Source organism: Camelus bactrianus, chromosome 3, assembly GCF_048773025.1.
Source record: "Camelus bactrianus isolate YW-2024 breed Bactrian camel chromosome 3, ASM4877302v1, whole genome shotgun sequence".
NCBI lineage: Eukaryota > Metazoa > Chordata > Mammalia > Artiodactyla > Camelidae > Camelus > Camelus bactrianus.
In genome coordinates this window covers 76,335,061-76,355,624 of record NC_133541.1, presented here as the reverse complement: position 1 = coordinate 76,355,624, position 20,564 = coordinate 76,335,061, and the positions used below count along the sequence as shown (strand labels likewise).

The following is a 20,564-nucleotide window of genomic DNA, read 5'->3' as shown; positions in this document are numbered from 1 at the left end:
TACAGCCCAAAGGTGGTACAACCCAAATGTCCGTCAGCTGAAGAACGGATAAACAATTTGTGATAAATCCATACAGTGCAACACCATTCTGTCATGAAAAGGAATGAAGGACTGTCACATGCTACACCACGGGTGAACCTTGGAAACAGCATACCACGTGAAAGAAACTAGACACAAAATGTCATATATTGTATCACTCTGGTTATATGAAATATCCAGAAAAGGCAAATCCACAGGGATCAAAAATGGATGAGTGATTGCCAGAAAGTTAAGAAAGGGGGGAATTGAGACTAATTGCTAAGAGGAATGGAATTTTTTATGAGGGAGATTAAAATGTTCTGAAATTAGATAGTGATGATGGTTGCAAAACATAATGAATATGCTAAAACCACTGTGTGTACTCTTTTAAATGGTGACTTTAACGTTGTATGAAGCATATCACAATAAAATAATTTAAATGTGTTTATGTATGTCATTTTGGCAGGGTTTTTTTTTAACTTTTTTTATGAATAAAAAGTCATTTTTAGTAACTAAAAAATTTCCTTTTTCTATGTTACCTTTACCAAATTAGAACACTCCAAAAATACTATATTATGTCAGAAAAATTTTAAATTATGATTAAGTAGCCTCTAAATGTTATTCATCTTAGATTATTATGCTTAACACTGAAACCTTCACCTTCACATTCAAATTGAGACTCAAGACTTCAGTTACCTGTATAGTTTAAGGAAAAACCTCCTTCTCCAAATAAATAGGATATCTAACACCTCAGAGAACTAGTTTTATACCTTTATTCATAGTGTAGCATAGCTTCATAAGCCAGACTGTCTCAATCCTTTTGGTTCATGAGATTTCTAAACGAATCAGGAAATACCAAAGGGCACTTAACTGATGGAGATAATGACTGTCTTAATCACGAAGACAAAAATGTGATCGACTAGGGAGAGGAAGTGAGCATTCCCTAGAAATCTCAATTAGAGAGAGAACATTTTCTTAGATGAAATGGGCATCTCATAGCTTTATGGATGTTGGTAAGTTTATAAAAAAAATGTATATTTGAATGAGGCATACACTTTGCAGGAAAAGCACTTCATTTAGGGTAAAAGCACTCTGTTAAAAAGCAAACATTAACCTATGTCAATGACTATCAACATAGTAATTTTACTTAAGAATAAGGTAAATACCACTTATAAGTGGAGAAAACAACATGTAAATATCTTCAGGTATGAAAAAAAGTTATAGTGTATACCAATATTATACCTAACATATTTTAGGATAGCCACTCCTATACAACTTCATCATAATGAGCAAAATGGATTTCTCCTCTGTAAATCAGTGTGTCTTAAAGGGGAAAAAAAAAAAAGCTCTCTCATCTTCTGATTAGCCCTGACTTACCAAATCACAGCCAAAAGCTGAAGTTCTCATAACTATGAGCTTCAAAGTAACGTATGTAACATGAAGTCTCAGAGCCACTGGTGCTCCCCTAGACATCCGTCTTGAGAGCACAAGGTTCTCAGACATCCCAGGTCATGGGGGAGAAAAACAAACAAACATGGGAAATGTCACCCCATTCTCACAATCATCGATTTCTTATTGTTCTGTGACTAGTTAAACTTTTTAAGCTCTAAATTCTACTCTCCTACCTTTACCTCTAAGAATAAAGCTAAAGGAAACCGTGAGTTTATAATGAGCTTGGCTCCCAAGTGTTTAAAACATTTTATTCAAGTTAAGCTTGCTCTTTCACAGCACACAGAAAGAAAAACTGTGGGACACACCCTTCATGAACTAGCCACCAATATACAGCTATTAGTTGCCAGCACAAAGACCTCTGACCTCAGTGAAATAAAGGTGAGTTAATAACAACTTAACTATGCCCCTGTGTTTCACTGACTTATTTTAATGTTAAATAACTTTACAAAGGGCTCACTGGGGTATCTGAACATTTCTTTTCTAGAACTATGTTTTTCTTTTTTTAAAAAAACTTGTTTCTTGGGTTTTTTTTTCTTTCTGTTTTTTGTTTATTTGTTTGTTTGTTTGTTTTTTGATGTTGAGTTGTATAAGCTGTTTATTTTGGGGCGGAATTGGGTTTATTTAATTATTTACTTATCTATTTATTTACTTACTTACTTACTTATTTTTTAAATGGAGGTACTGGGGATTGAACTCAGGACCTCGTGCATGCTAAGCACGTGCTCTACCACTCAGCTATACCTACCTCCCCCACCAAAAAAACTGTGTTTTAATATTTTAAGACCTGATTTTCTTTTTCTCCTAATAAAAGTTATCAAAAAACTGGCCTCACAGAGTTTCTGGAACTTCTTATAAATTCTTAATCTACTCTCCTACACTTTAGTTTGAATGTCAAATCATAATAAACCAAGTCCTATGAACTATTATTTATTTGCAAAGCTGTAAATCATGAATTTAAGAAAACAAGAATAGGAGATAAGATTTGAAAGAGATTTACTTATGATGTAACTCTTGCCCATAATTATTTTTATTTTCATTTGCTTTTTAATGCCACATGAGATCATCTGCATTATTTCAGGGCTCCCTCCCTACTCCCACAGAATACTTTTGTATGTTGGAAGTGACAGTGGGAGCATCAAAGGCTAAAATATAAGTTGAAAATCTCTTTTATATAAAAATACAATTTTCTTCTTTTTTTGTTAATTAAAATACCTGATGCTTTGCCTTTATTGTGTATAAAAGATTGTTGCCTGAGTAGAATAAATATGGGAATGTGTTACATATTAAAAAGAAATTATAGCAAATGAATCCAAAATTTGAATGGACATTTAACTCATCTGGTTAGGAAAATACTATTTTTTTCTAAATAAGAGTAGGGTACATTGTCTTAGCTAAACTTTTGAAGAATAAGAACAAACATTAAGATATCACTCTTTAGAAACTTGACAAGATGGTGGAAATAGAGTATAATTAGTTTGTATTGAATACTGTTGTTCAACCATCATTAAGATACGATTATAAAGCTCTTTTGTGAATGAGGCATGGCAAGAATAAAAAGTTTTATAATTTACTTTTATAGATAATGAAGTAAGAAAAACACTTTATGATTTTACTATATAAATGGGATAAGAATTTTTTTATCTTGCTTGGCTATAGCTGCTGTTACTAGGAATAATTAGTAATTTATGCATTACTCTGATATGCCAAGCCCAAATTCCAAGCAGACTTAAATTCTAATTAAAAGGTTCTTAAAAATATGAACACACATATACACTGATACATTTAAAAATACATATACAATAATCCCTGTTATAAAAATGTTTCACTGTAAAACAATGTGTTTATATTTTTCTTCTAATAAGGCCCCAAAGTACATAAAATGATTCCTGTAATTATTAACATGTAGTACAAAAAATCTACACATATATTTCTTCCTTCCTACATCAGTGTTATATGGGGTTTTATTATATACATATATGCAAAGCTTCATACACATACAAAAAGTTAAATGCTGTACCCACCTTTCCATTTGTAAGAACAAATTTACATATGATATTCACTGGTATATCAGAAAGAAGCTAGACAATGAAGATTTTCAGTAGCACAGAGTTCATCCTACTTACTGTTGAAGTGCCCAGTGAAGATTTTGGAGACCTAATCATTCCAGCAATTGAATGGCGAATAGACTCAAATTTGGATAGCCTCTCCTTTCTTTCCTGGAGAGATTAAGAAAGAAGCCTTCAGCAATAGTAAACTATCCAACACATACACACTTATAGGTATTTAGGTACTTATCCACAGCTTACATCCATCCATTATGCCTTCCAACTAAATAAAATGTAAACTCCCTATCATTAAAGATGACAAATAACCAAATGCATATAAACTCTACAGCATTTTACCTTCCTGACCCCTCAATAAATGTCTTCATTAAGGGGGAAGTGAGGAGGAGTGGGGAGAGCAGTAAGAAAGAAATAGGAATTCATGAGATGAGAGAAAACAAGAAATGCAAAGGAAACACACAGAAAACCAAGTGCTATTAGCATGCAGGGGAGAAAAAGACACAAGCTAGAAGGAAACATTCTAACATAAAAGATTTCAGATAGTACTGTAGTTGTGAGGGATTTTCAAGGAAAAAACAAATTGGAAACAAACAGGAGGAGAATTAGATGGAACACATTTTTAAACAATGAATTCCACTTAAGAGGCCAGAAAGTTTCCCAAAGATTCATATGATGATGATGACGATGACGACCACGCTGTTCGTTGACAACAAGAGAAGAGGAGAAAGGAGAAGAAGGAAGTAGTTGTAGAACTATCACTAAGGAAAGTAATCCAGGTTGCTGTTTGCTGTTGGATGCGTAATTCTGATCACATACCACAACTGAAGGAAATTTTTCCTCAAAATTTCAAAGCCTTAAATCCATTTTACAAACACAAGTGAATGGAGCATATAAGAGGGTAGGAAAGAAGAGAAAGGAGAAAAACAAACATGAGAACCAGGAGGAAAGAAGGAGAATAATGGCAAAGCGTGTGTGAGGATTTATAATGGAAGCATTGACTAATTTTCCAATAATGACTACATATCAACTGTTAGCAGCAGACAAAGAACAAGATACCCTACTGCCAAGTACTGAATTTCCATTTGTCTTCCTTCAGTAGTGATGCTCAATTTTACTTGTCAGCAGCAAATAACTAGAGTAGGCTACAAATATTATCTTTTGTTTCCTTTGTGTCCAATACCTAGCATATGTCTGTGTAAACGAAGACATTTTTGGTTACATGCTGCCTGATAAACACCATAGTTTCTGAAATGTAACTTTTGTCTCTCTACTTGCCTCTTCTCACTTTATTTGCTTTCATTCTAATAGTTGTGGCACTATTAGTTCGCATTACTCCACAAACATATACCTATTAATGATTGAAAATAGTCTTAGGATAACCCTGAAACAGAACAGATCATCTCAACTTCTTTTTTAACATCATCATCACTTAAATCATTAACTTGCTTATGACCTATGTAAATCACAAGCTAGAACTCAATTTGATCACTATAAAATGGAAAAAATAATACAAACCTTCCTCAAAGGGAACTCAGAAGTAAATTACCATAAGTAGTTAAAAATTAACACGTTAAAAGCATGTACATATTTAATAAAATTGACTTTTAAAAAATGAATCTTTACTGTAGTACAATTGATCATCACCTTAGGAATGTGAGCACACACTCCACAGCCTTAGTCCTAGCTACAGATTCAGTTTTACTTTTTAGCAAAAATCACTGTAATTGAGCCACAAGAAGTGCTAAAAGAAAGTCTTGAATTACTGAAGGAATACGGTGACCTTTCATTAGAGCATGTCCATCTTCAACTGGGTGTTTTTTCTTTTTAATCTATTTCTGGTGCTTGAGAACTCTCCAGGAATAAAAACATTCGGGAAGGTAAAAACTGATTTTAAAAAAGTATAGCCAGGATATGGAGAATAGAAGAGCGGGCAGGAAGGCACACACAGCAGTTGTTTTGTAATTAGATTTATGAAGAGTGGGCCACAACGGTGTAAAGCACACACACTGCGAAGTCTGTAGCCACTACTGACAGGAAGGTAAGATGAAAGTGCCAACCTTGCCGATCTGGCAAAGTTTCACAAGAAAGCTGCAGGCACCTCTACTGTAAATTCAGGCTTCTCCTCTGAGTCAGTGCTCTCAAAATATTACAGAGAGTATAGTCCCCACGCACTATAAGAACAGAACAGAAAATTGCATGGGAGGTTAGGCAGAAAAGCAGAAAATTAAGGGAAGAGTCTCAAGTATTAGAAACCATTTTATTTGCATATTATTTAATAATATCCCCTGAGATGGTAAAAAAAAAAAAAAAAAAACAACCTCTCCTTAAGCTGTATCTTAGGCCTCAAACCCTACAAAACGAAAGAGAACAATTTCTCCCCAAACCCTTTAATAATACTAAAAAAGAAAACATTTTCTTAAGATGTTATTATTAGAGAAGACTAATGGATAGTTCCAGGTGTGGGGTAAAGAAGACGTCAAAAATTGCTTCCTTCAATATTGTTACAAAGCATAATATATTGTGTGCTCAAAGGGATATATGATTAACGAAAGCACTCTTTCATTTAAAGGTACTCTTTAAATAGGCTGATACAAAAAATGTATTAACAGAAGCAATAAGTAGACCTTAAGTTTCATACAGGAATAATCAATAGGGTTTATAAAACATTTTAATCAGTGTCAGCTCACTCGATGCCCAGATTTCCACAAATAAAACATGGGATTCACTCGCTAAAGCTCTAGTCTTTACGTATCAGTTTTACACATCAGCTTTAAATTGTGGTCTACCTAACAACACATCAGACTACGCTGAATTCACTGATAGGCTGATTTTTGTATCAAAGAATTAAATGGCTACTTAAAAAATTAAAATTAAAATGAAAAAGCTTCCATCCAATTACCACAAACACAGTGCCTAACTTTTCCTGTAAGCCTGTCAAGGCTGGAGGTGATATATTCATTTTATCCACCTCAAGTAGTGACAAGGTAAAGAGCCTTTTCCAGATAAACAGAGATGCGTTTTGGCCAAAGGACAGTAGAGGTAGGTGCGGGCCAGTGAGGCGGGTAAATAAGAGGCAATGTTATAAAATAATACATGATGTTACAAAGTAATACTATGAATAATAACATTCATAAAAATGCTGAAAGTACAGCTGTAAACCTATTTTGAAAGAAAAGTTCTAGATGCAGTTTCACATCTCCTTGAAGGGCAGTTTCTCATAACTTTAAAATTAAATGAAGCAGGGGCTCTCAATCTCTCCCTCTATAGACATATAAGATAACTAAGGAATTTTCATAATAATTAAAAGTCTATCTATGATCAACTAAAAAAAAATTCTTGTAAAAAATAATTCCTAAATTACGGTTCAAGTAAAACCATACCTATCAAGTTATTAAATTAATCTTTACTAAAACTCTCAAATTGCATTAAAAGAGGCTCTCAAGTTACCTCCCTCCGCTGTCCACTAAAGCACACGCAGAGATACAAAAGGTAAGTATTGAAATTTTGCTGACTGAAGTGACTGACAAAAATTAACAGCTCTTCCAAATGACAGTCTGTCTAGATGCTACAGTAAATTACAAATTAATGATTTTAACCAAAAGGCACATAACAGTTCTCAAAGCAAGACTTCTAAAGGAGGCACTAAGGTAGAAAGAATAAGGTTCTTGATGTCAGAACGGATAAAGGGTATAAATCTGAGTAAATCACTTAACTACTCTGGCTCTCAGTTTCCCTATCAGTAAACAAGAGTACACTGGACTAGATTAAAATCTTCATCTCAACAATTCTGTGACCGGTGTTCAACTCCCCAGTCATTTGCACTGCACTGATCGTTGAGGAAACTCCCTGAGAAGAGTTCCATTGCACTAGGCTGGGAACGTTAGTAACATTCTGCCTGAGGATGCGCTCAGAACTTGCCCCTCAAAGGGAACAGTGAACTATGTGCGGTGAAAGGTAACACCAGAACACTCTGTTATAATAGCTCATGGAAAAAATAACCATATATTATTTCTCACAGATTCCTGTAAATAAACTCAATTTAATAACATTCTTAGAAGGAACAATGAAAGTGATTATTTGGCCCTGTAGGAACAGTCAGATACTTATTCAAATCAGGAGGTAATATTATTCAAGAAAAAGATAATATGCATGCTCAAACTCCAGGCTGAGTGCCAAATATCTTTGGGACTACTTATGCAAAGCAACCATGAAACTTGGAGGGATTTTGTGAGAAATAACTACAGGAAAATTATAACCCTAGAGAAGATTGTTTCCTGAAAAAAGTTCTATACTGTTGATGACTCCACAATGAAAAAGAAATATTGCAAATATCAGTATGTCCCTCATCAAAGGAATACATTTATAAATAAACAAATAACTTAGTCTTTTGCAGATGTTGATTTGCTGGAGAGAATGAAGGATACACAGTTTCTAATCGCATCAGGATACAGAATTTAAGTATTAAAACAGTTTCTAAATGATTTATTTTAGCAATCAGGTTCTGACTGAAGACAAATCATTTTACAAGTATTCACTGCCTAGTAACCTAGTTTGTCATGCTGTCTTTTTTCTTTGATGCTTGCATATTAAGAATATTTATTAAAAGAAAGACAGCCCCGTTGCTAGGTCAAGAATTATATTCTGAAATAATGAAACTGGAAACGAAGTATGCAAGAGAAACATTTAAATGATTAAGAATTTGTCTTAAAATCACAAGGCTAAAGAAATTTACAGTGTAACAGAATAGAGTTCAACAAAACCTAGGATGTAAAATGTCCTATCATTCTTCTTGCTTTTTTTGGCTCTATATCTCTTAAATGATTTCTCTAGGGAAACAAGTCCCAAGCAGGAGGCTTAATCAGCTCCCTTCCTGTTCAATATCTAAATATAATTCATGTCCCATGGTGCTTTTCTCAAATGTATGAGCAAAAATGTAGTATAATTCTTTTTTATAAATTATCCAGTAGTGCAAGATGCACACCAACCAGTTTCCTTTGGCACCTCACTAACTCCACAATTTAAGTACTGATAAAGCTTGCTCAGTAAACCAACTGTGCATTTCAGTTTTTTGAAAAATTACACTAGTATGAGTTAAATTATCAAGACTCATCTTAACTGAGACTGCACTTTTAAAACAATTAAGGGACATCATACTACGGCAGTCCATTTATCTTCTTTGATTAAACTAATAAATTATAAAACAAAAAATACATGAAAACGAGAATGAAAGTATTATTTCATTAGCGATCCCTACGTCTAGAAACCAAGGCACTTTACCAAATTCCGCCACACCCTCACAAACTCCCAGGCTCATTACTCTAGTTAGCACATTGTTTTGATCAAGTTAAAACAAACCTTTGATCACTACCTGTGTGGGCTGCATGGGTCTTTCTCACAGCAGCTTCCTTGTCTCTCCTCTCTCTCCCCTCTCTGCCTCCCATTTTCCCTTCTTTCTTCCTCCCTTTCTCCCTTACCATAACGAACGGTAATAAATAGTAGCTATTATTACTTGAGTTTTACCAATATCGACAAGGACATCTGGGCTGTTTCCATCTTTTGAGTAATGTGAACAGTGCTGCTATGGATATTCACATACATGGTACTTCAGTATCTGTTTTCAACTCTATGGGGCATGTATCTGTTACAGCAGGCAGACAGCTAGATGTGAGCAGAGAAAGGGGGGCACAGGGCCAAATGGCAGCAAACCACACTTCTTGTGAACAATGGAGGTCCTTGGGCAGACACAGAAAATCAGGAACCTCCAAACTGATAAGAAATCACACATTCTGGGGTGACAAGTGTCCTGGAGGTAGGCAAAGAAAGGTAGGGAAAGGCAGAAATCTCCAGTGTTTGAATTTTCTTCATTATGCCCTCATTACAATAAAATTAGCCTTGCTGATTAGAAGTACCCATCAGGCACCAACACCATGACACTTCTGACCTAGACTAAATAAGGACAAAAATCCCCTCCTCCTTGGGAAGGTGGAGCTGTGATGAAAATCAGGGAATATGAATCCAAATCCCTCCCTCCCCAGTGAATATTCTGCCCATTGATTTTTATACCCTATGTAACCACAGGGTTACACAGAAACTCAGGTAGTTGCTCACCTGAGCCTGCCTGCTGTCTCCTTGAGAGCAAAGTATCTATCCCTTAATAAATGCTCACTTTACTTTCTTGACCTCCATGTCTCAGATTGTGAAAATCTGGACTGCTCAGTCTTCCTGCCCAAACCTCAAGTACCACCCTCCACAACAACACTGCACCACCTTGTGGTGGCGTGGGGAGGGCTTCATTTGGAATATTCTTTCCCAAGTCTCCTTCTCTGATCCCCTGCTCCATTCAGTGAAGCCCCCTGAGCAAATACCAGTCAGTGTTAGCTGTCTCACTCTGTGGGTAGGGCTCCTCCAGATTCTAATATGTCACATCAGCCTACACACTGTTATTACAAGAGTGTTAAAAGCTTGTTGAGTTGATTTCTTCTTACCCACTTTCATGGACGATTCCTCTTATCATAAAGTTCCACCAAGGATGCATGTAGTGGTAGGTCTTTTTTTTTTTCCCCATGAAAGGCTTGTCATTCCTGGATTTTGGTTCATTTAGATTTCTTTCAGTGCTCAAATCTCTGGTGAGTATTTTTTTAACATTATTTTGTAGCTTATCCTCCTTATTTTGGTTATGAGGTAAGAATGATGGTCTGGCAACTTTCCATACCCAAACAGGATGCAGAATTCTTATGTACTTAATTAAGACAAGTAATCTACTAGTCATCATTTTATTTACCTTTATCCACAAACCAAGAAAATATAAAGACACAATTTAAGGGTCTTTGGTATGACAAAGAAAAAGGCCATTAATTTATCAAAGGTATAGACTTGAATTTAACTACCATTTCCTAAATTAGTCAATTACCACAAAAGGCCTTTTGAGTTAAAGCCTGTATTCCTCAGAAGATTATTTAAAGTGCTAAAGTGTGGACTTCTCAAAGGTTTTGCTTCTTGTTATCTTGTTTTGTTTGTTTGATTTTGTTGATTGCTTTGATGGGGTAGGGGGATGAAGATTACTGGTTTTACATTTGCTGCAGAGGACCTCACAAGGACAATATAAAGACTTATTATTCACATATTTCATTTCTGTAAGTTTCCAACTTTATCTAAGAAATTTCCTGAACGGTTTTTACTGTTTTGATATTCTCATACTGAACATGTATATAGCTCTTATCTGTTCAGAGCTCCTTTTGTTACTGGAACTAGTAATTGAGAACATTTGAAGTTTCAAGGCCTCAGTCAAGATTTTACTTATTAGAATGGAATCAAAAACTGCATAACCTAAAAGAAAAGTCTAAGACTTAATAAAAGAACAGAAAATAGTGAATTTTAAAGAAAGGAATGTGGTGCTTATAATATAGCACTTCTATTATCAGCAAACAACATCCAACTGGGCAATCTGTTTTAGACAGAAGTCAACCAGGTCCTAAGCATTTGTGTCACCCTCAGGCCCTCTAAGAGAAACTGCCACACTGTGGGATTGATGGTACCATCTGCCTGAGAATGAAGTCAATACAATAAAAGGTAGAACTAAGGAATGAAGACAGACAAATTCTTGATGACATGGTTTGAATATCTCATATATCCAGTTACATGAGTGGATAAATCCTCTTTTTATGCTTTAACTAATCTGCCTTGGTTGACTATTACATAGAATGGACACACTAGGGTGTTCCTAGAATATCCAGTAGTAATTTCAAGAGTTCTAATAAATGATTACAAATATCACAATTGTCCCTAACAAAATAATACACTAACATTTTTAATGTTTTGGACACATATTTACTTTCAATAGGAAAACAAATATTTTAAGACTGAAATACATGCAGATAAATGTAAAAATTCTTTGTAAAATAAACACATTATGTTGAGATAATTACTCTTACTAATTCCCATTAATTTAACAGTTTTAGCACATGGACACACAAAATAACTGCTTAACATGCTGGTGAAAACGTTATACTACAAAAGGTTCAATAATCCCACAGATTTTAGAACTACCCAGTTAAACAAATTTAAATGGATTTCTTAAATACGCTATGTCTCAGAGCCTCAATACTGCATTAGTACATGTACTCTACTTTTAGAGGAAATATTATTCTGCAAAATTCACTTCAGGAAAACCTGTTACAAAGCTTTCATTATGAAGGGGTAGAAGGGAAAACATTTTCCTCCACTTTTTCAGTCATGGTTTTTTCTTGGACATTATCATCACATACAACAGCTCCAAATTAACTAATTCCAGCTCCTCTGTTTCTGGGGCCACACTCATCTGCCCCACTATCAATTTGCTTTCAATCAGTTCCACTATAACCATTTTTCAATCTTACTGAAATTTTAAGGCTTTGAGTTAGGCTTAGTAAGGCTAATTTCTCCCAATCAATCACCTTTTCTTTTCTTCTCTTTTTTCTAACTGAGATGCCATGATACATCATTTCAATGACACACTTGCCAACAGTCTAAACTCCCTTGCAATCCTTTCTCTCAGTTGAATACCCATGTAGCAAACCCCAACCCTGGATGCTCTAACTTTCTGATCTCTCTCAGCTTGTACTCAGCAACTCAGCACTGCTGGAGAGAATCACATCATTATTACTTCAAATGGGCCCTAAATATCTCACAAGACTACATTTCTCCAGCCAACTCACTTCTTAACCCTCCCACTGCCACTGTCAACCATTTCAAACCTTTCTCACTTTTCTTACATATAAAAACCACCTGTTCTACTCCCTCCAGCTTCTTTTGAAACAAACTACAAGGCGGCAACCTCTTCATTTTGCCTTTTCAAACCTACACATCCATTCCTTCTCTTCCCATTACTGGAAACACAGAGCTTTCTCTCTCCCATCCAAGGATGAGCACTCTACTAGTACCTCACCCCTTTCTGCCCTCCCAAGAACCTTATGCCTTAAAAAACCTAATAGACCTAACTTTGATGTACTGTCCCATCAGCTTTTATATTTACTTAAGTTGTTCCCATAGGGAAAAAAAAGTAGGAGAGGTTGTAAGAGAAAAAGGATGGAGAAAAGGAGGGAGGGAGGAATGAAGAGAGGAAGGAATGAACCTCTCCCTTCACCACACACCCTGCTCCACCTACTGCTTGCTCTTTATTCCTGCCCCTACCCTGCAAATTACCGAAAGAGTTCACTATGTCGGATAGCACTCTCATGACCAAGTGTCTATTCCCACATAACAGGCTCTAGTCTATTTAAGTTAATAAAGCACCCACTGGAAATACTGGTATTTTCAGAAATTCATTAACTATTTCTTCAATAGGCACTAAGCAGAGTAGAATCAATAACAGATGAAGAGCATACAAAACTACTGTCCTGGAACAGACAACGGGTAACTCTAAACATCAGACTTATAATCAGGAAGAACTCTGATTAAGTGTCATCATCCAAACCACAATTCCTCATCTGAAAATTAATCACCAAATAACCTTATCAACAGTTTCATAAAATTATTAAAGGTAGAATAAAATGACCATTATCCTCTAAAATTATATTTTTTATTAAGCAAAATTGTTACATTGGAGAAAGGTTTAGAGATATGAGAATCAGAACACCCCCTAAATCCCTCTGTTCCTGTTGGATTTATAGCTAGCCTTGTCCATCTCTGTCCTTACAGAAAATACCTTAATCCACATCTACTGCAAACACTCAAAGAAAAGATAATAACAAAGAAAGCGTAGTCTAGAAACACTAATTGTATTTTTTTCATCCATCAGCTTGAGGCAAATCTCTATAGCTCTTATTACAGAGCTGACTGAACCCCCCAAATAAGGTCTTTCCAGGAAGGTTTCCTGTAGTTATCTTAGTCAGCGCAAAACTTCATGAAGATTCTAGTAAAAGTATCTGAAAGGTTATGAATGGTGGTTAAATGTTTATTCCTGATGAGTTTTCCCAGCCTACAACATTCTTTTTGGCTCTGATTATATACTTTCTATCTCAAGAAACAACTAGAGTTAAAAAATGATTTGCTGGCTTGGAAGTAGAGGCCCTGAAAATATAGAGGCTGTATTTTATTAAAATAATGGCCATTGGGAATGTCAAATGTCTTGATTAAATTCCCCTAAGTTCGCATGACCCACATACCTTAGAAAGCACAGTTTTTAAAGGACATGATTGTTCTTCACTGTCTTCATTCCTTAGTCAGGCTAGCACTCCTTTTCAAGATCCACAATGCAAATACTTCCTCCCTGTTAAGCATTAACTTCCTAAGGTAGGAGCTGCTGCAATGTGCTTTATCTGAGATTCAGAAATGTTTATAGAGAAGAAAAGTTTTCCTATTAAAAAGGAGGAAGGCTGATACAAATATTTGTAATGTCTTGTAATAATCAGATGGATTCACGACTTCTTAGGATGGGTGAGGAAAAGAGGAAGTTGTTAAGAGCCAATCAAGGTCTATTTAACACGAGCTGCTCTGCTCAATGGCACAGAGCAAGCTCAGCAGATTTTTTTTTTTAACATAACCAAGAGAATTAGAATAACACTATATAGGTGTAGGGCATTTGATTCTAATATATACTTTCATGGTTTTCGACACTGCAAACATTTTTCCACAGCCTTGAAACACCTTTTAGTCATATTCACAGTTTCTCAGAAGTAAAAATTCACTCCTCAGAAAGCATTTTAAAGCCCCTTAATTCATGATAAGCTCACAATTCACATTTAAAATTCAAAGGGCATAAAGAACTTTATCTCTAACGGATGTGAAGATGAAAGAACTCAGGTATTACTTTTTTAATCTTCAATATAAGGCAAAAATATCAGTGATTCCCTTGGCCACATAAGTCACTGAAATTATACGATTAGTTTGTATTATTTCTAATCAGAATACCTTTGCATAACTATACTTTATTCCAAGTAAAAGAATGATCTTTTATCAGTACTACTCAAACTGTAGTATAATATCTGTAGAACTGATTGACAGACACATGATATTTTCATTTGAAATAATACCAAGAGAAACAATAATTCAACAGAGGATGAATGTTAATTAAACAACAATCCTGAAAAAAGATAAAGAAAAAAGATTATCTCACCATTTTTTAATTTTAAAAAAGGAGTCTGGAATTTTCCTCTCATTAAGAAAATAAAACAAAAGCAAACAAAAAAACCCCACCAGATGCACTATGAAAGCATTATCAAAAGTACCCTAGCCTTTCTTTGTTTCATCTAAAATTAAAGCAGATAAGTTAACCAAGGAAAATTATACAAGAAAGCAGGTAATTAGGAAGTGTTCTGTCAATGGGTGAAAGCCCAATGACACTCACAATGATCAATCTCAACAATGGTATAGTGGTCTAACTAAAATATACTTTATTTTCCACAGATCATTACCCTAACTTTTCCTTCCCCCCAAAACTTAGCTACTTGAAAGTGCTGATAGAAAATAAAAAAAATCAGGGGGAGGGTATAGCTCAAGTGGTAGAGCACATGTTTAGCATATACAAGGTCCTGAGTTCAATCCCTAGTACCTCCTCTAAAAATAAATAAATAAGCCTAATTATCCCCAAAAAAAAGAGAAAAAAAGAAAAAAATCAACTATATAAACACTTCTGTTTATTCCTTGTTATCTACTTGCTTCTCATGTCACTGAAATTTTAATTTGTCCCCCAATATAACCTTGATGTTGCCAAAAACATTAGGTACTTTATTTGACTTTGCCAGGAATGTTTTCCTGTTGACTCTTACCCTCTTTTCCCTAGGCTTCAGTAACATCACTGTCTGTTGGTTTTTCTTCTCTCTGTCTGGTTGTTCTACCTCATTCTTCCTTACAACATCTTCTAACCTTTGCCTGCCCCTTAAATGCCGGTCACCCAACACTACTATCCTTGGCCCTCACTTCTCTTTCCCTAATCAAATACGTTTATCTCCATCACTTCAATTACCATCTGCATGCTGATGATTCCCAACAGCTACATCTCAAGGCTGGACCTCTAACTAGAACTCCTCATCCTTCCCTCAGTCCAAGCTACTTCTTTTCCTATGAGCCTTATCTTCTGTGACTAGCACCAACAACTACAGAATTCCTGAGGCAGAGATCTGGAGGTCTGTCTTGGTACTCGTTCTCCCTCATATCTGTAGCCAGTCAGTCACTACATTCTAAAGTCTGTATCTATAAACTATCTCTAAAATCAGCCCCCTTCTTCCAGTGCCCCCTGATGTGATGTTAGCTCAGGCACCAGCATCACTGCCCTGGATTGTTCAGAGTGGTCTTTGTATAAAGGTAAACCAGATCATTTCACTCTGCTGCTTACCATCTTAAACAGCTTCCCCACTCAGTTCACAATAAAATCCCAATGCATACACAAAGGTTTTTCCATACTATAGCTCCTACATACTTATTCAATCCCATCTCTCACCACTTGACTTTTCACGCCTGTAATACATTCATTTATAAATACTGAAGATTTAGAACGTATCATATTTTCTCTTACCTAAGTTATATATGATGCTTCTTCCTTTTCCTGAAATATCATTCCAATTTTTTTTTGGCTTACCCACCTCTTATACCTTCTTCAGATCCAAAGCACACTTCTACCCTGAGATTTGACACTCTAAATGTAGAGCACCCTTCTTATGCACTGACAGTATCCAGCCTTCACTCTCATGGAACTCATCACCACACTCTGGTTATAATTATCTGTTAACTTGCCTCTCACTCAACTGTGAGCTCCTTGAGGGCAAGGACTTTATATCATTCTGCTTTGTATACAAAGCTGGGATAATATGTGTGGCATACAGCACTTTGAAAAATGGCCTCAACAATATCTCCATCGCACGGGCTCTTCCTGCCATGAAGACTTCGATTCTTTTTTTATTGAGAAGTGGGCATGTTCTCCTTGAATTTGGGCAGGTATGTGATTATGATGAAAATGACACTACATGCCTTCTGAGGCTGGGTCATAAAACCAGCTTCCTTCTGGTTCTTCTGGAATACACACTCTTGAACCTAGCCACCACAAGCTATAACAAACCTCAAGTGACCCACAGACAGACCCATAAGGAGATACACAGAGCTCAGTTGAGCTTGCAGCGAGCAGCACCCAAACTGCAAATCATGAGTTATCCACTTAGGAAGCGGATTCTAAGGCCTCTAGTCCAACTGTTCGAAGTTATGACACATGGAACAAAGATAAGCCTTCTGCACTGATCTCTTCCCAAATGGAGTTTCATAATCAAATGGAATAATTCATTATATAAGCCATTAAATTTTGCAGTGACCTGTTACATTGCAATAGATAACCAGAGCAATGCCTGTCATAGAGTACATAAACACACACACACAGAATAACATATATACATACACACAACACATACTCACACATATACATAAAGTTTGGTGAATCCATGAACACATTTTCTAAATCAATTTTACTCTATGAGTTAGATTTGGTGGATAGAGCACAGGACAATTTCCAAATATTTTAATTAGGATATTTAAATTATCTTAATTATTCATCATTAAAAACTGATATAAAAAATCAAACACAAGAAATACATAGTTTAAGGTAAATATCCCTGTAATCACCACCCTGTTCGAGTCATAGAACTTTGCCAAATACTGCAGAAGGCTTCCAGATGACATGTCCCAATTACAAGCACCTGTATCCTTCCCTCCAAAGTAACCACCATCATTCCCTCCAAAATAAATCACATACTTGCATTATTTTTAGTCTTATTTTTAGTTTTTAGTGTGCAACCCTAGACAATATAATTCTAGTCTTGAACATTATAAAAAATTTATTTAATGTATTTCTAAGCATCTTTTAATCTATAAATTCCTTCTCCATCCTTACATTTTCCTTACAATGTAGCTGTTCAAAAACCCAGCCTCTGACTCAGAGTTTTGAACAGCATGGATATGGAAGATTTCATACTCATGGGGCAGTCCAACACGTCCTCTGTCCTCTTTTATGCAAAGCGGCAGCTGGGATCAGAGGCTAGGTCAGACTTAGATTCAATACCTTTAGGGAGATCATAGTGGCATATATCAGGAGACAACGTTGTGATGTTAGCTGTTACTGATGCTCAAGGTCTATATTCACTAATTCATGGGGTATTATAAAATGGTGATACCGCTCTAAATTTGATCATTTACTTCCCGATTATTAGTTGGAATATTTCTATCAAAAGATGCTTTCTCTCATCACTTATTTGGTAAATTGGTAATTATTTGATAACACAGTTCATACAGGAAAGGCAGGATAAATGTTTGACTTTTATATGAATATTTTTTTTAAATTTAGATTCTTTGAAAGCATAATTATAAACAAATCAAGAAAAGTTTTAAATAGACTCATTACTGTAATAATAATAATGATGGTGGTGGTGAGGAAGAAAATAAATATAATCAAAGCTAATACTATGTAACAAACTTTTTAAAAGAGCTTTACATATATTAATTCATGTAATCCTTGCAACTACTTTACTAGGTAGGTACTATTATTTTTCTCCTTTTTACAGATGAGGAAAATGAAATATAGTAAATGACTGAAGCAAATAGAGGCATGGTTAATACACTCTACAAGCATTCAAACGTGGTCCAGCAATAGCATACAGATATTCTCAAGTTCACTGATATCCTTCTATGGACCCTTATGGGATAATCTTCATTTAGCACCATGATATTTAGCCATGTGACAAAGAGAAATGAGTCCATAAAAAACTTAGAAAGTGGATAAACAGGGCTGACTCTATACCAAACCTAGCTTAGTTATCTATAACTCTTTTAAATTCTCTTCCTTGGTCATCTTCAATTTCCCATCTCTCTTTGGATAAGTTTTAATTCAAGCAGATGTTTTAAGTTTCTTTCCTACCCCTAGCTTGTCCAAATTCCTAATATGAACTTTAATGTACCTAAGTTCTTTTTCTAACTTAAGAAAGTTCATATTTACTTTTCCACATAAAATAAGTTATTCTATCTCAGGCTCCAGTTAAAACTTACATGATGGTATCTTAATGCATTGACATAAGCTAATAACTATATTATTATAAAGATAAATTATAATAATTAGTTTGCAAAGTTAACATGAGAAATTGTCTCTAAACATTTTTATTGAAGTAATATTTTCTAAATGTCTGCTGAGATAGAAAGTTTCAAAGCTATTACAGATAGTAATAATCTCTGTATGGGAACAAGGTATTTTAACTGGGTCTTTACAATTTAATGTATATAGATATTTGACCTATCATTTACTCATGTTTACTTGTAAAATTATTCTTCAGAAGTCCATTTACGTAAATTACAAAAATATCATAAAACTGAAAAAGATTTTAAAGAAAAACCAAGATACATAAATTAGATACTGGCTAGTACATTATACATGCTTCTCATTATTTTAAAGCTTTTACACAAGAGTGAACAAGTTAAAAGTATAGAAAAACTGTATCAGCCAATGTATGCTTAACGAAGGAATTCAACCAGCAAAGTATTCAAGCAAATGAATATCTGTCTGGTAAAGACATTTGAAAAATTAAGTTTAAAAATAACTGTATTTTTAAAGATTCAAATCTGCTAGAAATAACATTGATTAAAGAGTTTATCCTCAAATTCCCGTAACTTTAACAAAAAGCAATGTTAATTAGATATTATAGGTGTATAAGATTAACAAGAACTTGTTATTTTAAAATGCATGTTGAAGAGAGATTTAAAAAAAACAAAGCAAAATAGAAGTTACACAAACATAACACTAATCATTTGGCCAATACTAACCACAACGCCTAAGAAAGTAAAAACAATGCTTTCTTAACCAGTTTTGCTTTTACATAAATACATAAACTAGAAGAGAAAAAAATGTACAAGTATGTAGACTAAATCTCATGTGGTTAGTCTGCATGAGAACTATTACAATTTCATACTCCTGTCTTCAAAAGGCCTATAGCAGTTCATTAAAAATCATCTGATAGATTAATACAAGAATGTAATTTCACTGAAACACAACATGTAGTTCTCTTAATAGGACATGTGATGCAGATTAAAATGAGAAATCCGTGTGGGATGGCTATTTGTGATTACCTAACTGGACTATTAATTCAAGTATAATTATTACATTTACCAAATAATTAATAATAAATTTTCACTTCAGACTTAATATTTTCACTTTCTTCATACTAAGGCTGAACTAAGTGTACAAATGGAGAATGTGAATCTTCTCAAATATAGATAATTAAATATGAGTCATCAAAATAAGCAAAGGATATTCTACTAGATAATTACCTCAAACATAGAGAAAATATTTAAAATACTTTTGGACATTGCATTATGAAGTTGATATAACATTCTGTGAAAATTTACAAATTATTACTAACATGCCTACAAATGTATTTTTCAAATACAATTCTCAATTATATGATTTCCTAAATATTTTTTACCATTTCTTGATTCCTGACAAAAGTTTACTTTGACATGTAATATTAAAAATAACCTTAAAATAATCTAAAACTTTATTTAAAACATGCATTTTTGAGAAACTATATTACCTAAAAAGTTCTCCTTAATGTTTTTGCTATAAAAGCAATAAATAATAAAAACAACAAATTACCAGCATATTACGTTGGCTGGCACATATTTTCTGTGAAGGGTAGGACAGGAAATATTTTAGGTTCCTGGGCCACGTGGTGTCTGTCACCACTACTCAACCAGGTCGATGTATGCAGCGCTGTAGTAGGAAAGCAGCTCCAGTCAATATATCACAAATAAGCAAGGCTGTGTTCCAATAAAACTTTATTTATAGACACTGAACTCTGGTTTCATATAAACTTTATATGGCACAAAGTATTATCTTTCTTCTGATTTTTTTTTCAATCATTTAAAGACATAAAAGCAAATCTTAGCTTTTGGCCACCCAACAATAGACAGTAGGCCAGATTTGGCACAAAGGGCCATAATTTTTTAGCCCCTATTACATCACTTAAAGTACAGAAACTATACAACAGAGGCTATCTAAGCAGTTGTAAAGAGAACCGATTCTGCAGT

At 34.7% G+C, this 20,564-nt stretch overlaps 1 protein-coding gene across 11 annotated transcripts in view; it reads right to left on the bottom strand.

The window, feature by feature from the left end:
* The window catches only part of FER (FER tyrosine kinase), a 364,680-nt gene that overhangs the window by 209,710 nt on the left and 134,406 nt on the right, over window positions 1-20,564 (bottom strand). For all 11 annotated transcript variants that reach the window (XR_012505568.1, XM_074360443.1, XM_074360438.1 and 8 more), the window contains one exon: window positions 3,594-3,686. Coding sequence is in view for 10 of the 11 variants with exons in the window: in XM_074360443.1 (XP_074216544.1) it covers window positions 3,594-3,686 (93 nt within the window). In the remaining variant the exon portion in view is untranslated. The remainder of the gene's footprint in view (window positions 1-3,593; window positions 3,687-20,564) is intronic.